The 25,467-nt window shown below is 36.7% G+C and overlaps 1 protein-coding gene across 4 annotated transcripts in view; it reads left to right on the top strand.

Moving 5' to 3' along the window:
* LOC106093925 (trypsin-1) overlaps positions 1 to 15,258 on the top strand; it is a 39,044-nt gene extending 23,786 nt beyond the window's left edge. For all 4 annotated transcript variants that reach the window (XM_013261090.2, XM_059362480.1, XM_013261089.2 and 1 more), the window contains exons 2-3: positions 408 to 794; positions 14,445 to 15,258. In XM_013261090.2, coding sequence (XP_013116544.1) covers positions 479 to 794; positions 14,445 to 14,800 — 672 coding nt within the window. In that variant the 5' untranslated portion in view covers positions 408 to 478 and the 3' untranslated portion in view covers positions 14,801 to 15,258. The remainder of the gene's footprint in view (positions 1 to 407; positions 795 to 14,444) is intronic.
* The last annotated feature ends 10,209 nt before the right edge of the window (positions 15,259 to 25,467 follow it).

Below are 25,467 nucleotides of genomic sequence, written 5' to 3'. Positions count from 1 at the left end.
ATTACTGGCTTAGGTGTATGTCCATAGTGGCATGGGGCGGATAAATATCTGCACGCTCTTTTCAACCTTACCTAACCTAACCTAAAATTTAAATTAATTGGATACATAAAATTGAATTTGTTCATTAATCATTTGTTAAAATTGATGCCAGATATCCTCAAAGATAGCTTTCAGGCAGGCAGGTATATTTTCTTCAATGTACAACGCATACACTCAATGATATGCTAAATTTCGTAAAGATGCCCAAACTTTTTATCTTAATCGGACAACAAATTTGACTTGTGCCTTGGTATTCACAGTGGTGGTGCAGGACAAACAAATCGAAATAATTAAATATATGTATAGATGCCCTATATAAGTAACATTTTAACCTTATACTAACACTCTACTGGTTTATCTAATTGCAGATTGTGGTTTTTCTAATGAAGAAATACGAATTGTTGGAGGACGACCAACCGGAATAAATCAGTACCCATGGATGGCCCGAATTGTATACGATGGGAAGTTTCATTGTGGAGGATCGCTGTTAACAAAAGATTACATTTTAACTGCGGCACATTGTGTGAAAAAACTTAGAAAATCGAAAATAAGAGTTATATTTGGAGATCATGATCAAAAAATAACTTCGGAATCTAATGCAATTCAAAGAGCAGTCACTAGTATCGTAAAACATAGACATTTCGACCCCGAAACCTATAACTACGACATCGCATTATTACGACTTCGAAAACCAATAACGTTTTCAAAAATTATTAAACCTGTTTGCTTACCACGCTATAATTACGATCCATCAGGTAACTATATTTCTTGTCACTTATATCTGCTATTTTAATGTAATACTATATGTACATTGCAAATGACAATTAATCTGCTATTTTTATATGATATTGCATAACATCGATAACTATCCAAGAGAGGACCACTTCAACAAACGCTCTACTTTGGAGATGCTAAACATTGTTAATGAACAACAAGACTAGGGAATGTACTTCAAAACAGACATAGAAAATTGTGTATCTTTCTATGGAAACATCATAAACAAGATAAAACGAGTCTACGTAATACTTTTAATATTGGGTTGCCCAAAAAGTAATTGCGGATTTTTCATATAGTTGGCGTTGACAATTTTTTTCACAGCTTGTGACTCTGTAATTGCATTCTTTCTTCTGTCAGTTATCAGCTGTTACTTTTAGCTTGCTTTAGAAAAAAAGTGCAAAAAAAGTATATTTGATTAAAGTTCATTCTAAGATTTATTAAAAATGCATTTACTTTCTTTTAAAAAATCCGCAATTACTTTTTGGGCAACCCAATATATAGCACTTATATCAAAATTAACTTCAATATTGGATACCTATCAGACTTCAATATTGGATACCTATTGAAATATCGAATAGAACCTTAAACGATTTTCTTACGAAAATTGTGGCTTCTCCAGCCTTAAAAGTCGAAACGCATGAAATATATATATGGGAGTTTTATCTAAATCTGATGAAATTTCGAACACGTATTGGGATGTCAATTAAAACATCTGATGAAAAATGTTGTAGAGATCGGACCAAAATTTTAGCTACTACATCCTTAAAAGTCGAAACGATTAGAAGATATGTATGGGAACTTTACCTAAATCTGGTTTTGGGATTTCGATGACATTTTTTTGCATGCTGTGCGTCGTCAAATAAAACAAGATGGGACCAAAATTGTGGCTACTACAGCTTTAAAGGGCATATCGGATGAAATATATATATAAGTGCTATATATAAATTTGATCCGATTCTGATGAAATTTTGCACACTTATCGGAACGTCACAAAAAGCACTTCATGCCAAATTTGGTAAAGATCGGACCAATATTGTGCCTTCCACAGCCGTAAAAGACCATATCAGATGAAATATATGTATGGGAGCTATATATAAATCTGATCCAATTCTGATGGAATTTTGCACACATATCGGGACATCACAAAAAGCACTTCATGCCACTTTTGGTAAAGATCAGACCAAAATTGTGCCTTCTACAGCCTTAATAGGACAAATCGGATGGAAGTTATATATGGATCAAAATAATGGCTCCTACAGCTTTAAAAGGGCATATCGGGTGAAAGATATTTATGGGAGTCATATCTAAATCTAGACCGAAAATCAATAGCGTTCGACCTTGGACCAAAAAAGAGACTTATGCAAAATTTTGTGAAAATCAGACAACAAATGCGACCTGTATCTTGATTACAAGATTACATGGACAGACAGACAAACCGACAGACATAGCTAAATCGAATCAGGAAGTGATTCTAAGCCGATCCGTATACTTATCGATGGGTCTAGCTCTTCTTCTTTTTAGCGTTGCAAACAAATGCACAAATCTATAATACCCTGTACCACGGTGGTGGTTTAGGATATAGAAACTGGTCAGATCAATAGAAAATGTTGTGTTAGTAAGAAGTTTGAATATTGTAACGCCGTTAGCTTTTATATGTGATTTGTAGTAACAAATCTTTTATTGGTTTTTATAGTTTTTTAACCTGATGATGCCAACCGATGGATGGCAAAATATTGTTAAAAATTAAATTAAATAAATAAATTTCCAAACAGACCTCTAGCTTGTTTTCAATAAATAAGACAGTCGATAACTATCCAATACAAATATGCACTTTCTGGCGGCACAGAAGACATATGGCATACATTAAGGTGTCGCGAAGTACAATATTTATTAATTCCTTTTATTGAATCGCATACACTCCACTTTTTCTCTTTTTGTTTCCAATAAGTGAAATACGAAATATTATTATTATTTCGTTTGTAACACATCGAAGTATTGATCGAGACCCAACAAAGTGTATGTATTCTTGATCGTCTTGACGTTCTAAGTCGATTGAGTCATGTCCGTACGTCTGTCCAAAGCTAGCTAACTTTCGAAAATATAAATTTAGTAGCTTGAAATTTTGCATGAATAGTTCCTATAGTGTATGTCGGTTGGGATTGTAAATGGGCCATAACAACTGCTTACCAATCTTGGATCTTGAGTATCATTTAGAGGAAAATTTAAATTGAAAACTCCATTTTAGGGGTGTTTAATTTATTTAGCGGATTTTCTCGCTTAGCTCGCAAACTTTCGAAAAAATAGAGTTATTAGCTTGAAATTTTGCTTCACTATACTTCCGGCTTACACTATACTTGCTATTAGTGTATGCCGGTTGGGATTGAAAATGGGCCACAACGGTACATGTTTTGATACAGCTGCTATATATTCCGATCTTCCGATATTGACTTCTTGATGAGTCTCTAGACGGCACAATTCTAATCCGATTAAGCTGAAATTTTGAATAAGATGTTCTGTTATAACTTCCAACAACTGTGCAAAATATGGTCCAAATCCGTTCACGACCCGATAAAGCTGCCATATAATTCGATCTCGGATCTTGACCTCTTGAGCGTTTAGAATAAAGCTGACCAAATATCGATGGTACTACCGATATTTTATTTTTTGATATATCGATACAATTGCCAAAGTTAAATTTTTGCAAAGTTGAACAAAAATAAGTTACCCGACAAAGAAAATGTATCTTATCTTTATCTTGCACCCTATAAAGCGTGAAATTTTCATCTGATTAGGCTTAAGTTTTGTAAAATGTGTTCTCTCATAACTTCCAACCGACTTTATTATTAAATTTGGTTTTTTTTGGTCTATGCTTGATATTACTTCTATATAAATTGTTCTTCTGATTTTTACTTTTAATTTTTTCTTGAAATATAGGTGATGGGAAATTAACGACAGTATCGAAACTATTGATATTTATTATAAGACTTATCGAAAATATCGAATGTTGGCACTAACGATAGTTAGCTAGCCGATTTTGCTGACATTTTGAATAAAGTGTTTTCCAACAATTATGCCAAGTACGCTCTAAGTCGGCTCATAACCTGTACTTCAATTCTGTACCAGATAACTATAATCGTTTAGTTAAATTTGTCACAAAAAAAAGGGTTTGTACTAACGATTATGTTATTCTCTTATTCCTAGTTAAGAAAAATAGCTAGATTTTTTTGGCAACTCTACCTTAAAAAAAAGAAAATCAGAAAGAGGAATCGACAAAAACTATAAATAATTCATCTCATAGCCCGAATTTATTTTTTCAATAATTTAAAACCAATCAAAACCAATTTATTCGTATAATAACACAAATCCGAAATGTTTTAACAAAAAACAAGAGAAAAATACTCTAAAGCAACTGTAAACAATGGTTTTATTTCTCGTCGTTAAAGTAAAAACCAAATAATTATAAAGTGTTTTGTTTGGACTTCCAATAAATAACCTGATATAGCTATGGCTGATATTTAGCATAACGACTTTTAATTTGGTCTCCAAAATCCAACATCCAACATCCGGTCCATAACCTCACATAGCTTCGGTAGCGGGGCAATTTTTTTTTACGTTATCCTTCGTTTGCCTAGAAAGAGATACCGGGCATGGAGCTTGAAAAATGTCGTCCATAGTGGAGGGTATATAAGATTTGACCAGCCAAACTTTAAACGCTTTTATTTGTTTTTGACAATGTTTTTTAGCTGTTGGGAAATTATAGATAGTGCCATTTCCGTTGGGTTGACCGAAGAACACCATATTTTTATTTCCTCTACCATTAGATAGGGGTATACCAACTTCGCCATCCCGTTTGTAACTCATCGAAATATTGATCTGAGACCCAACAAAGTATAAATATTCTTGATCGTCTTGAGGTTCTAAGTCGATTTAGCTATATCCGCCCGTCCGTTTGTCTGTCTGTCGAAAGCACGCTAACTTTCGAAGAAGTAAAGCTTGGTGGTTGAAATGAGCCAAATTGCTCCATACTTTGGTATAGCTGTCATATAAACCGATCTCGGATCTTGACTTCTTGAGCTTCTAGAGGACGCAATTCTTTTCCAATTTGGGTGCAATTTTCCACGTAGCGTTTTGTTATGACTTTCAACAACAGTGTTAGGTACGGTCCAAATCGGTCTATAACTTGATAATGCTTCCATATAAACCGATCTCCCGAATGCAATTTTAGAGCCCCTATAGGGCGCAGTTCTTATATGATTCTGTTGAAATTTTTAGCAACGACTTTCAACCTACTTTCCTAAAATTTTGCTGAAATTTGGGACTGTGAGTTGTGATAGGCCAGTCGATATCGATTGATGCCATATAGACCGATCTCTCGATTTAAGGGTTTGGGCCCATAAAAGGCGAATTTACTTTTCGATGTCGCCGAAATTTGGAACAGTGGGTTGTGTTAGGTCCCGAGACATCTTTCTTCAATGTGGCGCAGATCGGTGCAGATTTGAATATAGCTGCCATATAGACTGATCTCGCGATATAAGGTCTTGGACCCATAAATGGCGCCTTTATTGTCCGATTTCGCCGAAATTTGGGACATTGAGTTTTTTTCGGCCCTTCAACATTCTTCTTCAATTTGGCTCCGTTGGGTTCCGATTTGGATATGGCACCCTAAAAAAGCACATTTATAACCCGATTTCGCTGAAATTTGACACAGTGACTTATGTTAGGCTTTTCGACATCCGTGTCGTATATGGTTCAGATAGGTCTATATTTGGATATGGCTGCCAAAAAGTCCAATATTTTGTTTTATAAAATTGAACAATGACTTGTACTTAATAGACCACTCAATATCCGTGTCGAATTTGGTCGAAATCGGACTATATTTAGATAAAGCTAGGCGCATAAATTATGTATTTTTCACCGGATTATGACGAAATGTGGTTTACATATATACCCACCACCTCGGTGGGTATCCAAAGTTCGGCCCGGCCGAACTCAACGCCTTTTTACTTGTTCACTTAAGACTTCAGCTAACATTATATCCATTTAATATATTTAACAGATCTTCTTCTTGCAGCAAAACCTTTCAAAAACACATAATTTTAAATTCCATCAGTGCTGAGCAATGAACGGGAAAATGCTGCAAATTCTCGCTTTTCACCATGTTGCAAAGGAAGCATAAAGGGTTCCGATTTGATTCTTACTGGTTAAGGTTTAGCTTGCTGTGGAGTTAGTTGCGATATAATATATGTAAGGCCAACTGTTGGGTCCATGGCTCAATCAATAAGGTTCGGTCACATGCCGAAAATAAAAGGGCGAATGGCCCCCATGAACATTGAGGATGTCGCATGTACCGACTAAACATGTCATCAAATGTAATGTGTCATTTGTTTTAGCTTTTATTCTTCCTTTCGATTTTTGAGAAAAAAAAAAATAATTTCTTAAACGTCTGTTGGCAACTTGTGTCTACAATGCCTACCGGCGCTAACTTATTTCTGAAATTAATGTATACAATGATTTAATTAAAAAAAAAAATGATTGCGAAGAAAACTCGTAGAACGGCGGAAAGGAGTTGGTGACGAAAAATCATTAATGGAAGCCCAAAAGTGATTGGCGATTGAGCCAATAAAGCTCCTCCAGAATTATGGGTGATTGCAGCAGTTTCAAAAGATTTCCTTTGCATAATTTGATCCAGAAAATTATGTATCCAGCCGTCCCTTTGTTTCCTTAGAATCGGAGCCTTTGCATGCCATCACCGCACACACATGTCAATCAGCCCTGGCCATGTGATAGGAGGGTCCTCGTGGCACTGGACCTGTTGAAAGCTTTCGACCATGCCAAACTTTTTAAGGACATCGCTGAATTATCTGTGTGGTCGCCAGTCGTTTGTGGAATTTAGGGATGAAAAGTCGTAACTTCGTAGAATGAACCAAGGAGTTCCCATGGCGGGGTGATATTCCCGGCATCGTTTAACGTCTCCCTATTCTCGGTTCCATGCCCTACCGGGTAAATGAGGTCTTTGGAGAACAACCGCCACCCATTGCACTTGAGGAAAATGAGCTCTCTCTGGTAAACCAGAGTAGTTCTGGCGCAATTGCGTCCCGGCAGATGCAGCCGCCTCAATTTCTACAATGCTAGGACTGATGCCAACCTGCGGGATGTGTGTTCCTTTTGTGACCTGGGACAACAAAACATGTGGCCTGATTAACTGCCTAGCTACTCGACTCGACTGGACGCACCCGACCTTAGTCGCAGAGTTTTTGGATCTGGGTGTTAAGTAGAATCAACCTGATAAAAATTAGAACACAGCATAATGCTACATCTATCACAACAACAACCTATACATCGTACTCTATTTCTTTCCAATTTACTATGATTGCACCCCACCTGAATTGCGATGTTGCTTTATCTGGATATTTAAAGGAAACCCCTGAAACAAATTAAGCATGAAGGCACAAAACACCAAATAAAGTTGTCAATTGCGGGGTGCACTCTTGCATCTGTGAAAGGGAAGAGTTACCTTAATTTCTCTTTCAGTTTTTCAATTTAAAGTTAAATTGTATGTCAAGTGTACTCCTTTTCAAACCAGGAGGCAATGGCCACCTTGGGCAATGTTGCTATTCACCTTGTACAAAAATGATTATGCTGTTGAAAAACATTGAACAACATGATTCTGATTTAATTTTTCCTACAAGGTTTTTTTTTTTTTTAAATAAAACAAAAAAGATTTTAACCATAAAGAATTAGTTTTGATTGTTGTTGTAACAGTGTGTTTTACACTGAGCCAATCCGGGTCAATCTGGTACGCATAACCGCGAGACAAGGGATTGATTAGTTTTGGTGTTTTATTTACGTGATGATACATTTGTAAGAGTTTTTCAATGTAATTTGTTCAAATCGCCGTCATTTGGTTTTATGGGTTCATCAAAACTCGTAATCAAACCAGCCACTGAACCGCTTAAACATAGAATCTAATTTAAGGCTCGCTTTAATGGCGAGTATTTCAATCAGTTCACTATTTCATTTCCTCGTTACTATTCGTTCTTGACTTATCAAAGAACTTGCTCTCATTGGTCTGTGATATTAATAAATCGATTCTGTATATTGGCATGTATTGGACGTATAAATCAAAGGCCCGCGCAAGACCATTCATTTCTGCTTTCAATCTACACTAACAATCATAGCGTATATCAATAACTGAACTCTTCATTTAAAAATACAACATTGGATGAAATAATTGAGAACTAAGTAAAACTGATAAACAAGACACCAAGTAACGAGATGAGTGAATGCATAAAATGAGCCCTTCAGCAAAAAAAAAAAGATTGATTCGGATTTCAGAGAGTACACGTTGTACAATGCATGTATTCGTTTTCATTTTGCTTCAGATAAAGTACTATTTTCTTGTCGTCTGCTTTCGTAGTACGAACTTCGTACCTAGGCAAAGTTGTTGATTTGACAAAAGCATGGGTATCACACATACGCCTAGTTTTTTTATGTGAGAAAACAAACATCTTGCAAACGATCTGTGTGATCAGTTCATATTTTGAAAATGACATGTGACGCTTTTGTATACAGCGAGTAATTTCTCATAACTCACTGTAGCTGCTATGAATTCGAGATAAAAAATACTCCCAAGTTCTGAATAGGTGTTGTTTTTCAAGATTATCTACTTAACTGCAGCTTGTTCGTTTTACTCCATCTTTAGCGTCTCGCTCTTTAGTAGTCTTCAAATAAAACATCATGTGGGTTCAGTGTTTACGAGTTCACCAAAAACAGTCACCAATGAATGGTTTTGTGCTGGTCTTTGGTATGAATCACAATGTGCCACAATCGTAGTTATAATTCGTCTTACTTTCCTTTATTTGCAAGCATTACCTACACAGCGCGCTGCAGTGTAATGCTTTTATTGTTACTTGTTAAAGCTAAAACAAAATGAAAACATAAAAAACGTCAACGCTGCCGTTTTATGTGCAAACCCTTTTCCATCATTCCCTTCGATGCACAAACCATTAAAATTTCATATTAAATTCAAATTTAAGTAAATGACAAAAATTGTAAACAAACAATGAATGTAAGAATGAAAACAAAGAACAAGTTAACATCCTCAATGACAAGTACTGTCAAAAATTTGTATATCGGCTGATCGCTTTACGCAACCTTATTCAGTGAATCCCGTGTTGTGTCCAACTTGGAGTAGAAACGGCTAGTCGATCTGGCTCTACTTATGTCATTGCTGCAATATTTTGATTGCAAAGTGAGTTAAAGGCTTTTGCTTAATATATTTGGTTTTCAATGATTTTATTTGCCAGTTTATGCGGCAATCGACTACTATCATAGTCAAAGAGAACGCGGATCAGAATTTAGATAAGTTTTCAAGGCGAAGAGATAATTATGTTTCACACCTATTTCTAATCTCTAAACATATGTTGCCGTACAACTTTGCATTCTTGAAATTTTCTTCCTAAAAAGTACCTCTAGTTTATCAATTTCATACAAATGTGTATCCCCATATCTGTGAATCGTATTGTTGTATGGATTTAGCAACGGTACACACAGTTTGTACTTTGATGTTGTAGATATATGTATTTGTTTTGTTCAAAATCAGTTCCATATTATTTATCCATGGCATTGATGGTATTTTTGGAGTTGTTTCTTGTTGTATATGTTTTTTGAATACGAGTTTTGGTGTTCATAGCATTCCGAGATTTGTATTATGAAATGGATATCTGCTGATCTTTGTAGTACCACTTTTCGGTTATTACAGCACTTCCACCTTTTCGGAACATTATCTTTGACTTATCAAAATTGTCCCTTACATTCTACATATAACAGTTCTTCTCTAATTGATTTATCATTTTGTGGGATTTGTTTGCAGAGTTTAATTTTTAAAGCGTTTTTATTGCGCGCGCATGGTATGTAATTCCACCTTTTTGGTTCATTCGTTCGGCAAACGCATTCGCCCGGGGCGTATGCAACCTTGATGTGTTGAATTTTGTTCTCTTTACAAAAATCGGCAAATTCGTCTACGTAAAAGCTGTTCCTCGATCAGTCACTATTCGTCTTGGCAAACACCAGTTCAGTGCCAGCTGGTTAAGAGCGTCCAGCACTGGCTTCGTCTTCATTGATCGAACATGAATAGTCGCAGAGTAACGAGAATGCAATGCGACTTTTGATGAAAGGACCCACGTGCTCCATATAAATCACTTCAAACCGTAAAACTCTCTGAAAGTAGAATCCATATTTCAAAGTAAGGCGCGTGCTTAATATTGATTTGTAATAGGTTTATTTTACAGATTTTCTTAATAGAACTGTAAAATAGATCTATTCATAAGGCCCTCTTTTATACTCACCACCGTAGGATATATTATTTTGGTCATTCATTTTGCAACACTTCGAAATATCAATTTCCGACCCTACAAAGTATATATATATTCCGTATCGTCGTAAAATTCTAAGACGATTTAACGATGTCCGTGTGTCTGTCCGTCTGAGCGTCCGTATGTCGTAATCACTCTACAGGCTTCAAATTGAGATATTGGGTTGAAATTTGACACAGATACGTATTTTTGATGCACGCTGGTTAAGTTCTTGAAAGGGTCAAATCGGACTATATTTGGATTTTCCGATAAAGGATCTAATGCAAAAAATTCTTTATTTTTCATCCGATTTTGCTGAAATTTTAAACAGCGAAAAGTTTTAGGCCTCTTGACATCTGACTCAAATATGGTTCAGATCGCACTATATTTAGATATAGTTGCCATATAGACCGATCTGCCGATAAAGGGTATAAAGCCCATAAAAGCTTTATCTACTACCCAATTTCGCTGAAATTTTAAACAGTGCGTTATTTTAGTATGGATTAGATCGGACTATATTTAGATATAACTGCCATATAGACCACACTGCCGATAAAGGGTCTGAAGCCCAAAAAGTTTTATTTTTTATCCGATATCGCTGAAATCTGAAAGCATCTGATCCAAATATGGTTAAGATCGGACTATATTTAGATGTAGCTGCCATATAGACCGATCTCCTGATAAAAGGTCTGAAGCCCATAAAAGCTTTATTTTTTATCCAATTTCGCTGGAATTTTAAACAGTGAGTAGTTTTAGGTCTCCCGATATCCGTCCCAAATATGGTTTGGATTTGACTATATTTACATATAACTGCTATATAGACTGATCTCCCGATAAAGGGTCTGAAGCCCACAAAAGCTTTATTTTTTATCCAATTTCGCTGAAATTTGAAACAATGAGTAGTTTAAGAACACCCGCCATCCGACCCAAATATGCTAAAAATAGGACTGTATTTAGATATAGCTGCCATAAACCGATATGCCGGTTAAGGGTCTGAAGATTTATTACCCGATTTTGTTGAAATTTGAAATACAAAATTCAACAGCGACTTATATTTATTAGACCACTCAATGTCCGTGCCGAATTTGGGTGCATAAGTTATCCAATTTTCACCGGATTGTGACTAAAGCGGATTTACATATATACCCGGCCGAACTTAATGCCTTTTTACTTGTTATGTTTAACACATTCTTTTATTTTTGAAATGTTTGTTGGAGATACGTATATGGTATAGACTAGATAGACTTACCGGTTTATATAAAATTGTACCACTGTTCACCAAATTTTATCAAAATACTACAAAAACCCAATTTGCAGAGGAATATGGAAGCCCTTTGATGAAATGGAAGCACATTTTAATTCTATGTAACGGTATCTGTTCGAATAAAAAACTTTAAATTTTTCTTGGGATATATTTTGCTATAATGAATGTAAAACCTTAGTAAGAATATATCTTTTTTATGAATACTAGCTGAATTCGGCCGGCTCTGCTGCGTTCTCAGGTATTTGGACATAAATTTTAATTGAGTCCCATATTGTTCCGATCTGACAAACTTTTGAATTTGAAGAACCGACCCTTCTCCTTACCACCATGTAAGGAGGAGGGTCCGTCCCCCTTCCGATATGAAACAAATATATACCTTATCTCTCCTTCCAGATTAAGCTACACAATCTGTGAAAATTTTAAGAAAATCTGTTCAGCTGTTTTGAGTCATAAGGAGCAAACAAATTTATAATCCCACAATCAAACAAATACAAATTAATTTTTTAGAAAGATCTATATATTTTTCTGTGAATACATACATATATATTTTTTAACTGATATATTCTCAAAGGAACATAGGTATTAACAAAAATTGTTTCAATCTTCACATATCAGTTGCCATATTAAGATTCCATTGCAGGATATTGTCCGGTTTTATACCACTGTTTAATGCTTTCTGTTCAAAAAATAACACAGCAAAAAACATTTAAAAGTTAGCAAAAGCTAGAAGTATTTGACTGGCTATCCGTGTCACGATTTAATTTTCGACCAAGAAAAATCATCAGCGGACGGTGTAAAATGGATCATGGTGCTTTACATACCATCCCAACTAGAGTAGGTTGTAAAGCACACATTTGAATTTGAACAGGGCGTTTTAAGACGACTTGCTTTACAAGCGCAATAGAAAACAAATCAAATCTTACTTCCCTTATTCAAATCCAACTTATCCAACAATGCCTATAGCAACAAACACAAACATCTTTCGCTCTTCGGACGGCGATCGCCCAGCGATTGATTCTGCCATTGCTGTTTGAATGATATCTACACCACATGCGACGTACCTTTCGTTTGGTTTGGCTGTTTGCGCTTTCTTTTTTTGGTCTTAAAGACCATTGATTAATGCTTTCTGTTTTTTTGTTGTTAATTTTTGACAGTTTACGTCATTGACGACGTTTTGCGTTTTTAAAATGCATTATTTGTTTTCGTCGCATTTTACAGCATTTGTGGAATTTTGGTTTCTGGAAGTGACGCAACCTTCTATTATTGAGCTATGATGCACAATCACGACAAGATTGTCGGCAAAAATAGTCCTTTAAATATGTTTAAAAAAATAAAGACATTGTTTAAAGTTTTTCCACAACTATTCCGAAAGTCGAACAAAGTAGCCTGCCTAATATTTAATGGTGTAGAAAGTCGGACTGCCAACAAATTTCGTTGCGTACCATTTATATTGTCAAAATGGGAAAGCAGAGAGTCTGCTATTTCAACTAACAAAAACTGCTGTTTAAACTACAAAATCTGCTAAAATATTGAAAACGTATTACTGCTGAATAAGCAAACAATTTTGCTCCCACAGCAAAAAAAATTGCACTGCATTGAGAGCGAGTATATATTTGCATAAAATTTCGCATATTGTATTTTATTTAATTTTTTTACTCCTTTTTATGTTATTTTATTTTTTGTGTGTTCACTTTATTTTATATAGCTTTATTTAGATTTAGTTTATTTTATTTTGTGTTTTTTTTTTATTTATTATATATTATAATATGTGTTATAAAGGGTGATTTTTTTGAGGTTAGGATTTTCATGCATTAGTATTTGACAGATCACGTGGGATTTCAGACATGGTGTCAAAGAGAAAGATGCTCAGTATGCTTTGACATTTCATCATGAATAGACTTACTAACGAGCAACGCTTGCAAATCATTGAATTTTATTACCAAAATCAGTGTTCGGTTCGAAATGTGTCTGAAAATCCTAACCTCAAAAAAATCACCCTTTAGTTGACAATAAATTTTAAATTTTCCAGCCGGTTCGTCTTTAGGTTTGTAATTAAGACACCAAAAATACTCTACAGTATATAACCTACACCACCACTGTGGTACAGGGTATTATTTTTTTATACCCTGTAACACCTCGAAATATGCGTCTAGGACCCCATAAAATATATATATATATATATATATATATATATATATATATATATTCTTGATCGTCATGTTATTTTAAATCCATCTACCCATGTCCGTCCGTCTGTCTGTCGAAAGTACGCTAACTTTCGAAGGAGTAAAGCTAGGTGCTTGAAATTTTGGACAAATACTTTTTATTAATGTAGGTCGGTTGGTTGTAAATGAGCCAAATCGGTCCATGTTTTGATATATCTGCCATATAAACCGATCTTGTGTCTTGATTTCTTCAGCCTCTAGAGGGGACAATTCTCATCCGATTTGGCAGAAATTTTGTAGAACGGCTTCTCTCATGACCTTCAACATACATGTCTTATATGGTCTGAATCGATCAATAGCTTTTTACAGCTCCCATAAATTTTCAACCGATCTGCACAAAATTTGGCACGGATTGTTTTGTTGCTGATCTTAACATATCGGCAAAATTTTATGAAAATCGTTTCCGATTTAGGTATAGCTCCCACATATATGTATCGCCCGATTTGCACAACCGATCTGCACAAAATTTGGCACGGATTGTTTTGTTACTGATCGTAACATATCTGCGAGATTTCATCAAAATCGGATGTAGCACCCATACATTTTTATAACCGGGTTTACACTTATATGGCCGTAGTAGCAACAATATTTAAAAGATATTTTTGAAAGTCGGTTCAGATTTAGATATAGCTCTCATATACATATATATTTGTATATTGCCCGAATTTATAATTGAAGGGTAGGTGTAGGGTATTATATAGTTGACTTTTGCCTTTGCTTATTGGTTTTACATATGCAGCTGTATACATGTATTAAAAGCTAATATTTTACGTCATTTATTCTCAGGTCGCATTGGTACAGTTGTTGGATGGGGCAGAACTTCAGAAGGAGGCGAATTACCAGCTATTATTAACCAGGTTAAAGTACCTATAATGTCCATTACGGAGTGCAGAAATCAGAAATACAAGAGCACAAGAATTACATCAACAATGCTTTGCGCTGGAAGACCCAACATGGATTCGTGTCAAGGTGATAGTGGCGGCCCGTTAATACTTTCAAACGGAGTTAAGTATTTCCTTGTTGGCATTGTGTCGTGGGGAGTAGGATGTGGAAGAGATGGGTACCCAGGTGTTTACACCAGAGTTAGTAAATTTATACCTTGGATTAAGTCGAACTTGAAAAATACGTGTTTATGTTCATAAATGTATCAAACCCGCATTTAAGCACTTTACAAATTGGTTGTTATCACTTAATGTTATATAACTTTATGTTTTTTTTCATCTTAATACGACTAATACAATGAAATGGGTTTAATATCAAAAAATAGGTTTAAAATAGAAAAGTATATAGTGTACATTTGGTGTGTAAATGCTACGTTAAAGAAAGTGAATTAATTATTATTCAATATGTATTTCTATTTAAGGTTAAAAACAAAATGTTTTCTCTTTGAAAATATTACTTTTCTATATATTTAAGAATCGATATCGAGGTATTTTTTATGATGTGTCTATTTAAATTTTGTTTTTGATATTTCCCATGGAAGGCAAAATCTGGAATTCTGTTACTATTAAAAAGGAAAACAAATCGGACATAAACTGTTGAATATAATAACTCAAAATTAGTTTATTATTTTGACGAATAAATAATTGGAACAACAACAAAAAAAGAGCGTGGTGCGTTTTCTACCGCATAATTTATTTTGCAGGTACAGCAGGTTTGAAAATATTACGAAATTGCCTTGTAAATATCAAAATTTTTCCAGATTCTAGTGTACTGTAAATATTTCCTGCCACAAACTTGTCCCAACTTTTGCTTCCTTTTACTAAATTTTGTAAAAAATGGAGGCATATTTGCTAATTTTGAAGTCATATATATTTTCTATTACAATTAGTTTTTCTATTTCCTGTTTTTAAATCGGTTTCTTCGCGGTTTGCCCTTTTTGCAGGTTGAACATTTGCCACTTTCTAGTTGAACACTGAACTCGTCCAGAAAATGTTTATTCTTATTTTACGGAGGAAAAATACGCAATTCATAAAATTTGAATGATTTCAATTGGTGCGTATCAGCAGAAACCGAGAAACCAATTAATAAATTGGTCTTCCCTTTTAATAAAATATTAATAAAAAGACAATTTTTGGCCCAGGAACGGGCCGATCGAAATTACTTTTTCTCCCCCACGCTGATGGAAAACTATGGCACTTTGCCAATACCTGCTGATATTATTTTATTCGAATGTGTCGTATTTTATTTTAGTCCTATCCAGTGCAAGTCAGATGTGCTTGGTAGAATTGTGGGCCAAAGTAAAATTTGAAAGATATCTATTGTAAATCATGCGATTATAGACAAAATTAGTATGTTTTATTTACCCAATCAGAGGTGTTTCTTGTTTATTTTGTATGGAAAAAATCCTTACTAAGGGACTTGCCGTATGTCCGTCTATTTTTTGCCGCTTATAAATACTTGTTGGTAAGGGCGTTAAATAGAAAGCATGGTTAGTTTAGGTTAGGGTTAATTGGCAGTCTGCCCTTAGACTCACTTAGACGTTTTCGTCCATTGTGATACCACAGGAACAGAAAAAGGAAGATGCCTTCTAGTTCCTACCGTTGAACCACTTCCTTAATTGCAAGGATCTCCGTTTGATACACCATGCAGTGGTCGGGTAAACTCTTCGCTATGACCAGTTCTATTGTAGATCTTTAGAGTACACCCCAAAGCCCACCTTGTCGTTTAGTTTGGAACCATCCGTATAGAAGTCTATGTTACTTCTGTTACCAGGGATATCGTAGTTCCAATCGGTTCTATCAGGAATAGTGGTACAGTAATTTTTATCAAAAAGCGGCTCAGGTAGGGTGTAATCCACACTGCCTGGAACATCGGATATTGTATCAAGCATAACACAGTGTCTGTGGCCACCACATGGCCAATGAGAAAACTCCCTTAACCTCACGGCAGTGGTCGCTGCAATTTGGGTAGCCACAATGTCTTGAGGCATAATATGTAGCATTAAATTCAGTTCATCAGATAGTGCTGTTCTCAGTGCGGCTGTGATGCACAAACAAGCCATCCTTTGGATCCGGTTAAGTATTGAGCAGTAGGTGGTTTTTGAAGCGCCGTCCACCAGATCACAACTCCATATAGCATAATAGGTCTGACAACTGCAGTATATACCGAGTGCATGACACGCGTTCCAAATCCCCAACGTTTGCCAATGGCTCTCTTGCAGTTGTATGGGGCAAGAGTGGCCTTTCTTGCCCTTTCCAAAATGTTGGATTTCAAGTTCAGTTTTCTGTCCAGCAAAACAACCAGGTATTTTGCGCTTTCTGTAAATGGAACATTTTTGATCCACATCCCAAGTCTGCCGTAATGCATCTTTTAATAAAGTAAATTATTAATAAACTTTCTTACGGTGGAGTTGATGCCTAGAAACTCCAACTCCTTTTTGATTGACGTCGGTTTTACATCATTGAAAGCACCTTCAATGTCAAGAAATGCTACCATTGCTTATTCCTTGCCAGCGAGAGAACCCTTTATGGAGCCGACTAGGTCGTGAAGGGCTGTTTCAGTGGATTTGCTTTTACTATATGCATGCTGCTTCCGCGACTGGCGATCTTTGCCCTAATATATGTTTCTATCAACCTCTCAAGAGTCTTCAGCATAAAGTATGACAGACTAATAGACGAAAATATTTCGCCTTCGTGTGGTAGGGTTTTCCTACTTTCGGAATGAAAATGACCTTCGTGTCCCTCCATTCCACAGGTATATATGACATTCTGATACAAGCAGAGTCAAAGCAGGGAACCAGTCTATCAGACACAGCTTGCAATTCAACGGGTGATACATCAGGGCCTGGCGACTTAAAGAAATCGAAACTTCTTATCGTTCAAAGGATTTTCGGCTCAGACCCAATTTTCCTAATGTCTTCCGACGAATGCATATGATGGCAACCTCTTCTGGCGGCGCGTTGTTCGCTGGAGATTTCTCGGGATTTGTGTATCAACAAATAGTTCTCACTAGACATTGTCCATACATTCTGGATATACCCCACCGAAATAGGTCTCGAGGACAGAATCTTCCTTAGCCTAGAGGCCTCAGATGTATCCTCCATGGTGCTCTTATGGCTTTTGCTCCGGGTCGCTGTTTGCCACTTGGCTTGACACTAGGGAGATTTATCTGTAGAAACCGGACCATAGTCACGATTCAGAACTTCCACCACTGTTGTATTTGCCTCGTCTTCTGACTCCACCAGGAGTTCATCTTCATAAGATTCGTTAGAACTTGCTATGATGAGCTTCCGTACGCATCCAGGGGCAGGTGAGAAAGCTGTGGAACCACTCCTGCTCAGTACACTGGACACTTGCGATGTAGACGATTTCTCCTTAGATTCTTCACTAACTGCTGCTGACGAAGTACTTTCTGAGTTCCGTGCTTCCCCGCTGGCGGTCACTTTGAGCCCAGTACAACTTTGTGACCCACCCACACAGGGCTTGTCGGGTCCCGTTTCGACGCTATCCCTTCCTTTCTCGATTGTGGCAGGGGGATTTTCAGTCTCCTGCAATCCGCCAGACTTTAGCGGTCTGGTCGATAGTTCCTCAGGCAAGTGTTCAGCAACAACTGCTGAGTCGTTTCTTGGTTCCCCAATCCCACCGCTTCTATATACCATCAGTTTCAACTTGTTGAATCCGTAGGATACAACCCCTTCCGACTTGTTGAGATCTGCGACAGTCGGAGTTTAGTACGAATACTGCATGTCTGCGGTCACCATCAGCTTTATCCAATCTACCAATCGTCTAGTCGGTGGTTAAAAGATTGGGATTACATTCCCTTAGTATTCCAAGTATTTATTCAGGATCTGATTGAATCCTTGGTATCGAAGCATGCGCCATTGATCGAGTAGGAATATCTTCCTTCTTGACTAAATCTAGTGCTACACCTGGCCATATCTCACCAATCTTTTTTAGGGCACAACGATACATTTCAATTGAGCGTTGATCGCCGAAGGCAATTAGTTTGTATCGGCCTCGATACTAGTAGCGTCACAAACTGGAGGAGACTCAGGAAATTCCGCAAGGACATCGGAGTATACTGATGACAGTCCATTGGCTATCCCACTCCAATTATTCCTAGGTATGCAGCCCTGTTATTCTCCCTTGTCGACAACTGCCATCACCAAACTGTTCCCAGCGACATTAGCAAAGGTTCTTGGACGCATCTAACTATTGTTCGCCCTAGTTCCTTTAGGCATGGGATAACTTCCAGGTGACCGCAGCCATTTGGCTGACTGCGGTGCAGTTTCCGAATCTAGACGTGTAGTCTTTGGGATAGCCTGTGCAGCGAGTTCCCGAGCTCAATTTATGGAGTCTCTCTCCCTATTACTGAGAGTTTTAGAAACATTCGCACCAAGCCTCTTAATAAACCTGAAAGCGATGAGTCTTCTGTTATTTCAACCTCTTAAAGAGCGTGTTGGTTTGCCAAGGAAGACCGATGGCCTAGGCAAATTATAGGCATGCGAAGAAGGAATAGGTTTGGCCTTGTCCTTTAGACTCGAACCAGGTGTCTTCGTCAAAAGCCCCTGCTGACCAGTCGTCTGTCGGCTAGTGGAGCCTGGAGCAGCCGCTCCACCAGTCGAGGTTTCAGTAGCAAACAAAATGCTACGGCCTGATACCACCACCGCAGCTGTTGGGTCTTTGGAGTCCATTGTAAGCCTACTCCCGGGCTCTAGATCTGCCGCTCCACTGGAAACAGACGCAGATCATCAACCGCCTAATGGATACCTCTATCGCAGCTATCCTTGAGTGACTTACATTGTGCTTCCAAAAATATTGACCTATTACGAGTTACAAGAATATTCTTGCGGAGTGAAATAACAATACGTCCGCTCCACTCTACGGTTCAAACAAGAATCAAAAAATAGAAAGCGTACATTGAAAAGATTTTTGTCCCAATTTTAAAGATTTGAGCCAAACTTCACGAGCAAACACTTGACACAACGTGCTTATGTCAAATTTGTACCTAGCTTCTAAATGACTTTAATCAAGCCCAGTATTGTTTTCATCCGGTTATATGCCCGTTTGACTTTATATGGGTATTTCAGGCGTAAAGTAAGCACCTATTTGGGACGTTTTAGGTGGACGGAACATATTCTTCCATAGGACTACATATCTACTTGGGGTATAGGAATGCCTCTCATGATATTGTTTCATGTGTCAATCTAACGTTCGTACTCTACTTCTAAAACCTTTTTATTTGAGTCCCAGATTAGCATAAACAGGCTACAGTCCCGTTGAGTAGGTTTGGCGACTCTTTAGATATTTATATATAATTTGGATACCAAATTCAAGCCCTCTCGAATCGATATGCTTATCTTAGGTTTGTACTCTATTTCCAAAACCTTTGCAATTGAGTGTCACCTTCTCATAATCGGGGAGCTTATAGGTTCGGATGACCCCCAGACACTTGACGCCATATATCTATGTCAGATGCGCTAAACTTTCCGTTTGAGACACCGCATTGTCATGATCCCGACTTTCGTCGCATTACCCCGTTTTTTCATCACAGAATCATTCTTCACTTTGTAGTGGCGCTTGTGGCTGTGTTGGTTTAAATCTTTCTTTTCTTTTTTGTTCCTTTTCCGGTTTGTGGCCAGACTGATTGTGTTATGGTGTTGGTGGCTTGGTTTGGCAAATAGCTCCCTAGATTATACCTGTGATTTCGCACATTACATTTAATCGCTGTTATATCTATGCTATGCCATTGAGTCTTTATGCCCTAGGCAATGATGTTATCTCCTTTTCTCCGCAACATATTGAGTTTGTTTTGCATTGGTATATGTCGGGCCATTTCTTTTTTGTTGTAAACTTTGCTAAGAGCTTGGGAAATTCTGATGCTTTGGCGAGAGTAGAAAAGGGCCTGGCCGAGAAGCCATCTTCTTCATCTTTGGCAAGCTTTCCCAGAGTGAACAAGTGTACATAAAGCTACGATCGTTGTTTGTTGAGTCAATTTTTAATAAAACCGCTGTGAATTTTTTTTATTGAAACGTCATCCGTTTTTTTTTATGAAAATAAAGTGATTTACTTTCATTTATCTCGAATTTTCTTTTTTTTCTGTTTTAAGGTTGGAATTTTATTCTAACTTATGTTAAATTTTCCAATTAGGGTGTTTGGATAAATTTTTGAGCCAAACTACCATTGAATCATAATTTATTTCCGGTCATTTCAATTATTGATTTGCCGCATATGAAACCCGCATTAACCATTTCCCGATTAAAAACCTACAAAGGTAAATTAAGTTTTGTTTTTTTTTTTTTGCTTTGCTCCAATTCTAATAAGAGGTCGTGTGTTTCCCTCAGGTTTCTAACTCTCTTTGGTCGATTTGGTTTCTCTTTTGAGGCGAACGAAGTCCCTGGCTTGACTTGGAGTACCATTGCATCCCATTTACACGGAACCCATCAGTCTGTTACTCAGCGTCGTGAAATTAACTCGTTCCTACTCCCCGCGTTGTGTCCGTGGTCAGGGGAGTGGAGAGGAAGTATTCGGGGACTGCGGCGAAGCCCTGACCGCCTTTGTGTGCTATATAACCCCAAACAAAAAAAAAATAGTGTGTTCCTGCTCATATTCGCAGCCTTAAAAGTGACCTATTTTATAGTGCGAATTAGAAAAAAAAAGATCGTTGCTTTGATAGCCTGAAAACTGTAAGAACCTGAAAAAGAAAGAAATTGATTTTTTTTTCCAAGCAGAAGTCTGCTTTGCATGCATGAAAATCTCATGTTATTTGTTCGTATGTGTTGTTTGATTTTGAACCGCTTCCACTTATATTCATTTTTTTTTAAATCGGTTCTTTGGAGAAAAAGTAACATTTTTAACAAGTTTATAGTGTCTCTAAAATTTATTTAGTTTCCAAAATTTTAAAGGGTAAAAATTACGCAAGTGGTCGAAGAAAAAAAGGATATATTTAAAAAATTTAGAAAAAGTGAAACACTAATAAAGAAAAAGAAAATCATATTAAAACATTACACCCAAAGACTACAACAACAAGTCACATAAAAGAGACAATAAATAAAACAACCAACAAATCTAGTAAGTTATAAGAACATCCACCAGTGTTGGGAAGTGCAAATAGCCCTGCCCCGCATACCCCTGCTGAAAGGCCTTTCATCGTGGGATCTAAACGACAAGTAAGTGGTTTCTTTACTCCTTTGTTTTGTTGTTGTTGTTGCTTTATTTGAAAACACCACTTGCTGTCATTAATGCTGTGGCTGCATGGACTAGTTGTGCCAATCATTTGAGCAGACCGTTAGAATATTGAAGAGCAGTGGTGGTTTCAATGAAGATTCTCTTTTATTTTCAATAAATTCAAAATATATTTCTTTGGTCACAAATTCAGCTGCAATAAATTTCAAATAGATCAAAATAATTAGAACATTTTATAAATCCTGGTAAAAGGACTCGAAAATAACATTCACGTAGGCGTTCAAGGGTTTTTTTCCTTTTGTGTATGCCTTGTTATTTTCTCCTTACAGCTTTAGAGGCATTGAAACATATAGCAAGCTCTTGGCTGCAGTTTAATATGCTCACTTGTTTTTGAATGGTGGTCCCTTACTCTCAGTACATAAATGCATAGCCGTACAAACGTGAATGTTGTTTTTGTTGTTTTCCCTATGGTAAACCAGTTGATGTGACCAAAAGAATCGTTTTACTTTTTCATTTGTTGTTGTAATTATTGCATTGGGTTTTATGTTTTGAAATTATGACACAATTTTAAGCAGCAAATAAGACCAAACAGAGAATAACACTAATACATTTGCAATTTCACCTGTCCGTCCGGAAACAGGTCATTGAACTTCGATCATTTTGCTTTGCGTTTTTTTTTATTTGCTTTTGCTTTCTTATGCATATTGAACATATGCGCATTAACATTTTTGTTTAACATTTCAGTCGATCGTAACAGACACCTACGAACAAACCTCTGGCACTGTTAATCATTTCGTTTTAAATTTTAGCCATATAGTTAACAACAGCAGTTAAGCAAGTTATTTTGATTTGTTTGTTTTTTATCTTTTTTTGGGTTTTTTATTATTATCTTTTGTATATATATATAAGGGTTTAAAAAAAATGTTTGTGATTTTAAAATGAATATGTTTGTTTTTGAATTAATATCGGTTACAATGTCGAATAAAATCATGAAATCGATAGATATGTGGTAAGCAATTTCTTTATGTTTGATTCCTGAAGGCACCGCAGTAGCGTAGAGGGGAGGTTTTGGTTATGGGTTACCAGGGATATATTGGTGGATACCAGGTAACATGGATGGGTGGGCATAGACTTTTCAGGTTGCTACAACTATAACCTGAATACAATAGGCTCTGCGAAATCGACTTTCTTCTTTCTCTTTTCTACTTCTTGCGTTGCTATTTCGTCCCCATCTTAGCTTAACTTGCACGCTTTATAGACAATTCTTTTCAAAGTTTTATGGTAGCGTTTTCGAGCTTGACAATGGCAAGATCCCATACCCACCGACGAGCAATAAGGCCGAGCCGAATAAGCGTGCCAATGCCAACTTGTCTGCTCATTGACTTGATCAACATGTACTGGCTTTTCAAGAAATTGAAATTGACCGTTGTATGCTACATATATAAAATTTTTGGCGCCCAACGTGGGGCCCGAGCGTTTTGAAACTGATTTTCGTAAATTAATTTATTTTTTTTAAACTTCAAAATATTTTTTTTTTATATTTTGGCAAAATCGCTTAGCTCCTATTTTCCTTTTCTATCTTTTTGTGTATTCCCATCCTTTCCAATTTTTCAATTTTCTTCTGTGTATCTCAATTTCAATGGAATTTGTATTTCGTGAAATGCAGTGGTGCTGTCGAATACTACCAGTTATAGGGGTACACGGCCTTGTATCTTTATGAAGGTATCTTTTGTATTTTGCTGTTTGGTGAATTCAGGATTTTGGACCTCTGTCTAATACTGACCTAGACTTTAAAATTCTTAAGATATTTTCTCTCTAATTTACGTATTGGAATTTGTGAATGTTTTCGATTACGTTTGCAACCAACGTAAGCTTATCTTTTCTTTTAGATCTAACTTTCTCTTTTGGGGAATCTCTTTTTTTTAGAGCCTAGATATATTTTATATTTTGTTCTCCCTTTCTACTGGTGGTCGCCTAAAGGAATCAAATAATTTCATGATTATTTTGGGTTTTGGAAATTTCGATTTTTATTAGATTTTTTTTTTCCATTATTGGTTTTTTATTTTTTTTTTTTGCTTTATTTTTGGTTATTTATTCTTTTTTATTTTAGATTTTTTTCCGTCTTGGAATATTTTTTTTTCTCTTGATTTTTATTTTTTTGGGATTTGTTTTGACTTCCATACTTTTGTTTTTGTTTTTGAATAATAAAAAGCGAAATATTTTTCTGAATATTTTTAGCTTTTCAAATTCAAATATTTTTGGTTTTTTTTTTACTTTTCGTGAAGTCGTCTGGTGAAGGATTTTACTTCGATTTTTCTTCTCTTGTTGTCTTGGGTTTTTTTTTCATAATGGTACTCCAACGTAGTAATGAGGATTTGCCTACCGCGCTAGCTAGTGAGGAAAACGGTCCAAAATGTGGCGTGTGCAATGCTACTGTCCCAGATAAGTCCGTTTTGACCGAAACTGTTTGCAGGCATTTATTTCACAAGACTTGTGTTAGCAATCACATTAAAACCAATCCTAATTGCCCAGTGTGTGGTAAGAAAATTACGAAAGATCCTACTCCGTCGGCGCCTAAGCCTGCTTCATCACCTGTAGCTACTAGATCTTCATCGAAAGCCAAGAATTTTGCCTCAATGAGATCAACCGATTTAGTCCCATCTACATCTAGTCAATCAGGAAATGCGACTAATGTTTCACAGGGAAAACCTTCTAATACCTCCTCTAGTACGACCCTTGGTATGTCTGAATTTTCTTTGAATGACATTCAGAGTATGGTATCTAGGATTGTTTCTGAACAGCAATCCCAACTTTTGTCCGCTTTGTCCAGCCAAATCTCGACTTTGGTTGATAAGAGTGTTGAGACCAGTTTGTCTAGATTGGGTTCGAATGCCTTCCAAATGGGCCACATTCAGAGTAATCCACCTCAATTGAACAGAGTGGATATAAATTCTTCTCATGCCTTGAACACGACTTCTCCGGATGCTAACAGAGCACCACGAATGCATACATTACCTGATGTAGAGCAGCGCACACTTGAGCAGCTCCTTGGTTTGCCTTCATCATCAAATAATCGGCCGAATGTTAGTGGTGGTCAGGATTCTTTTAATGCTAGGCTTGGTACTAATCGCCCGTACTCTGCAGGATCAGTCACCGTGCCTGATTTATGTATCCGACCCGATAAGGTTAGCCAAATTATGTTTAACTGGAAGATGAAATTTAATGGAAGCTCAAACTGTTTGCCGGTCGACAGTTTTATCTATAGGGTTGAAGCGTTGACAAACCAAACCTTGGGTGGCAATTTTCATTTGTTGTGTGGCAATGGTAGTGCGTTATTTGACGGGAAAGCCAACGATTGGTTTTGGCGATTCCACAAGACGGTAGATATTGTTAAATGGCCAGATCTTTGTCGTGCACTGCGTGAACAGTATAAGGATTCGCGTACGGATGTAGATATTAGGGAGATGATCCGAGACCGGAAACAAAAGTCTCATGAATCTTTTGACTCCTTTTACGAATCGGTTATCGACCTCGTGGATCGATTGGAGCAGCCTTTGAGTGGTAAAACACTGGTTGAGATCTTGAGACGTAATCTTTTGCCAGAAACCCAGCACGAAATTTTAAATATGAAAATAGAATCTATCGGTCAACTTCGTGAGATTTGCCGCCGCCGTGAATTTTTC

The sequence above is a fragment of the Stomoxys calcitrans genome, chromosome 2, assembly GCF_963082655.1.
Source record: "Stomoxys calcitrans chromosome 2, idStoCalc2.1, whole genome shotgun sequence".
In the NCBI taxonomy this organism is placed as follows: Eukaryota; Metazoa; Arthropoda; class Insecta; order Diptera; family Muscidae; genus Stomoxys; species Stomoxys calcitrans.
The sequence above is the reverse complement of the archived record's forward strand: the minus strand, read 5'-3'. Positions and strand labels throughout refer to the sequence as shown.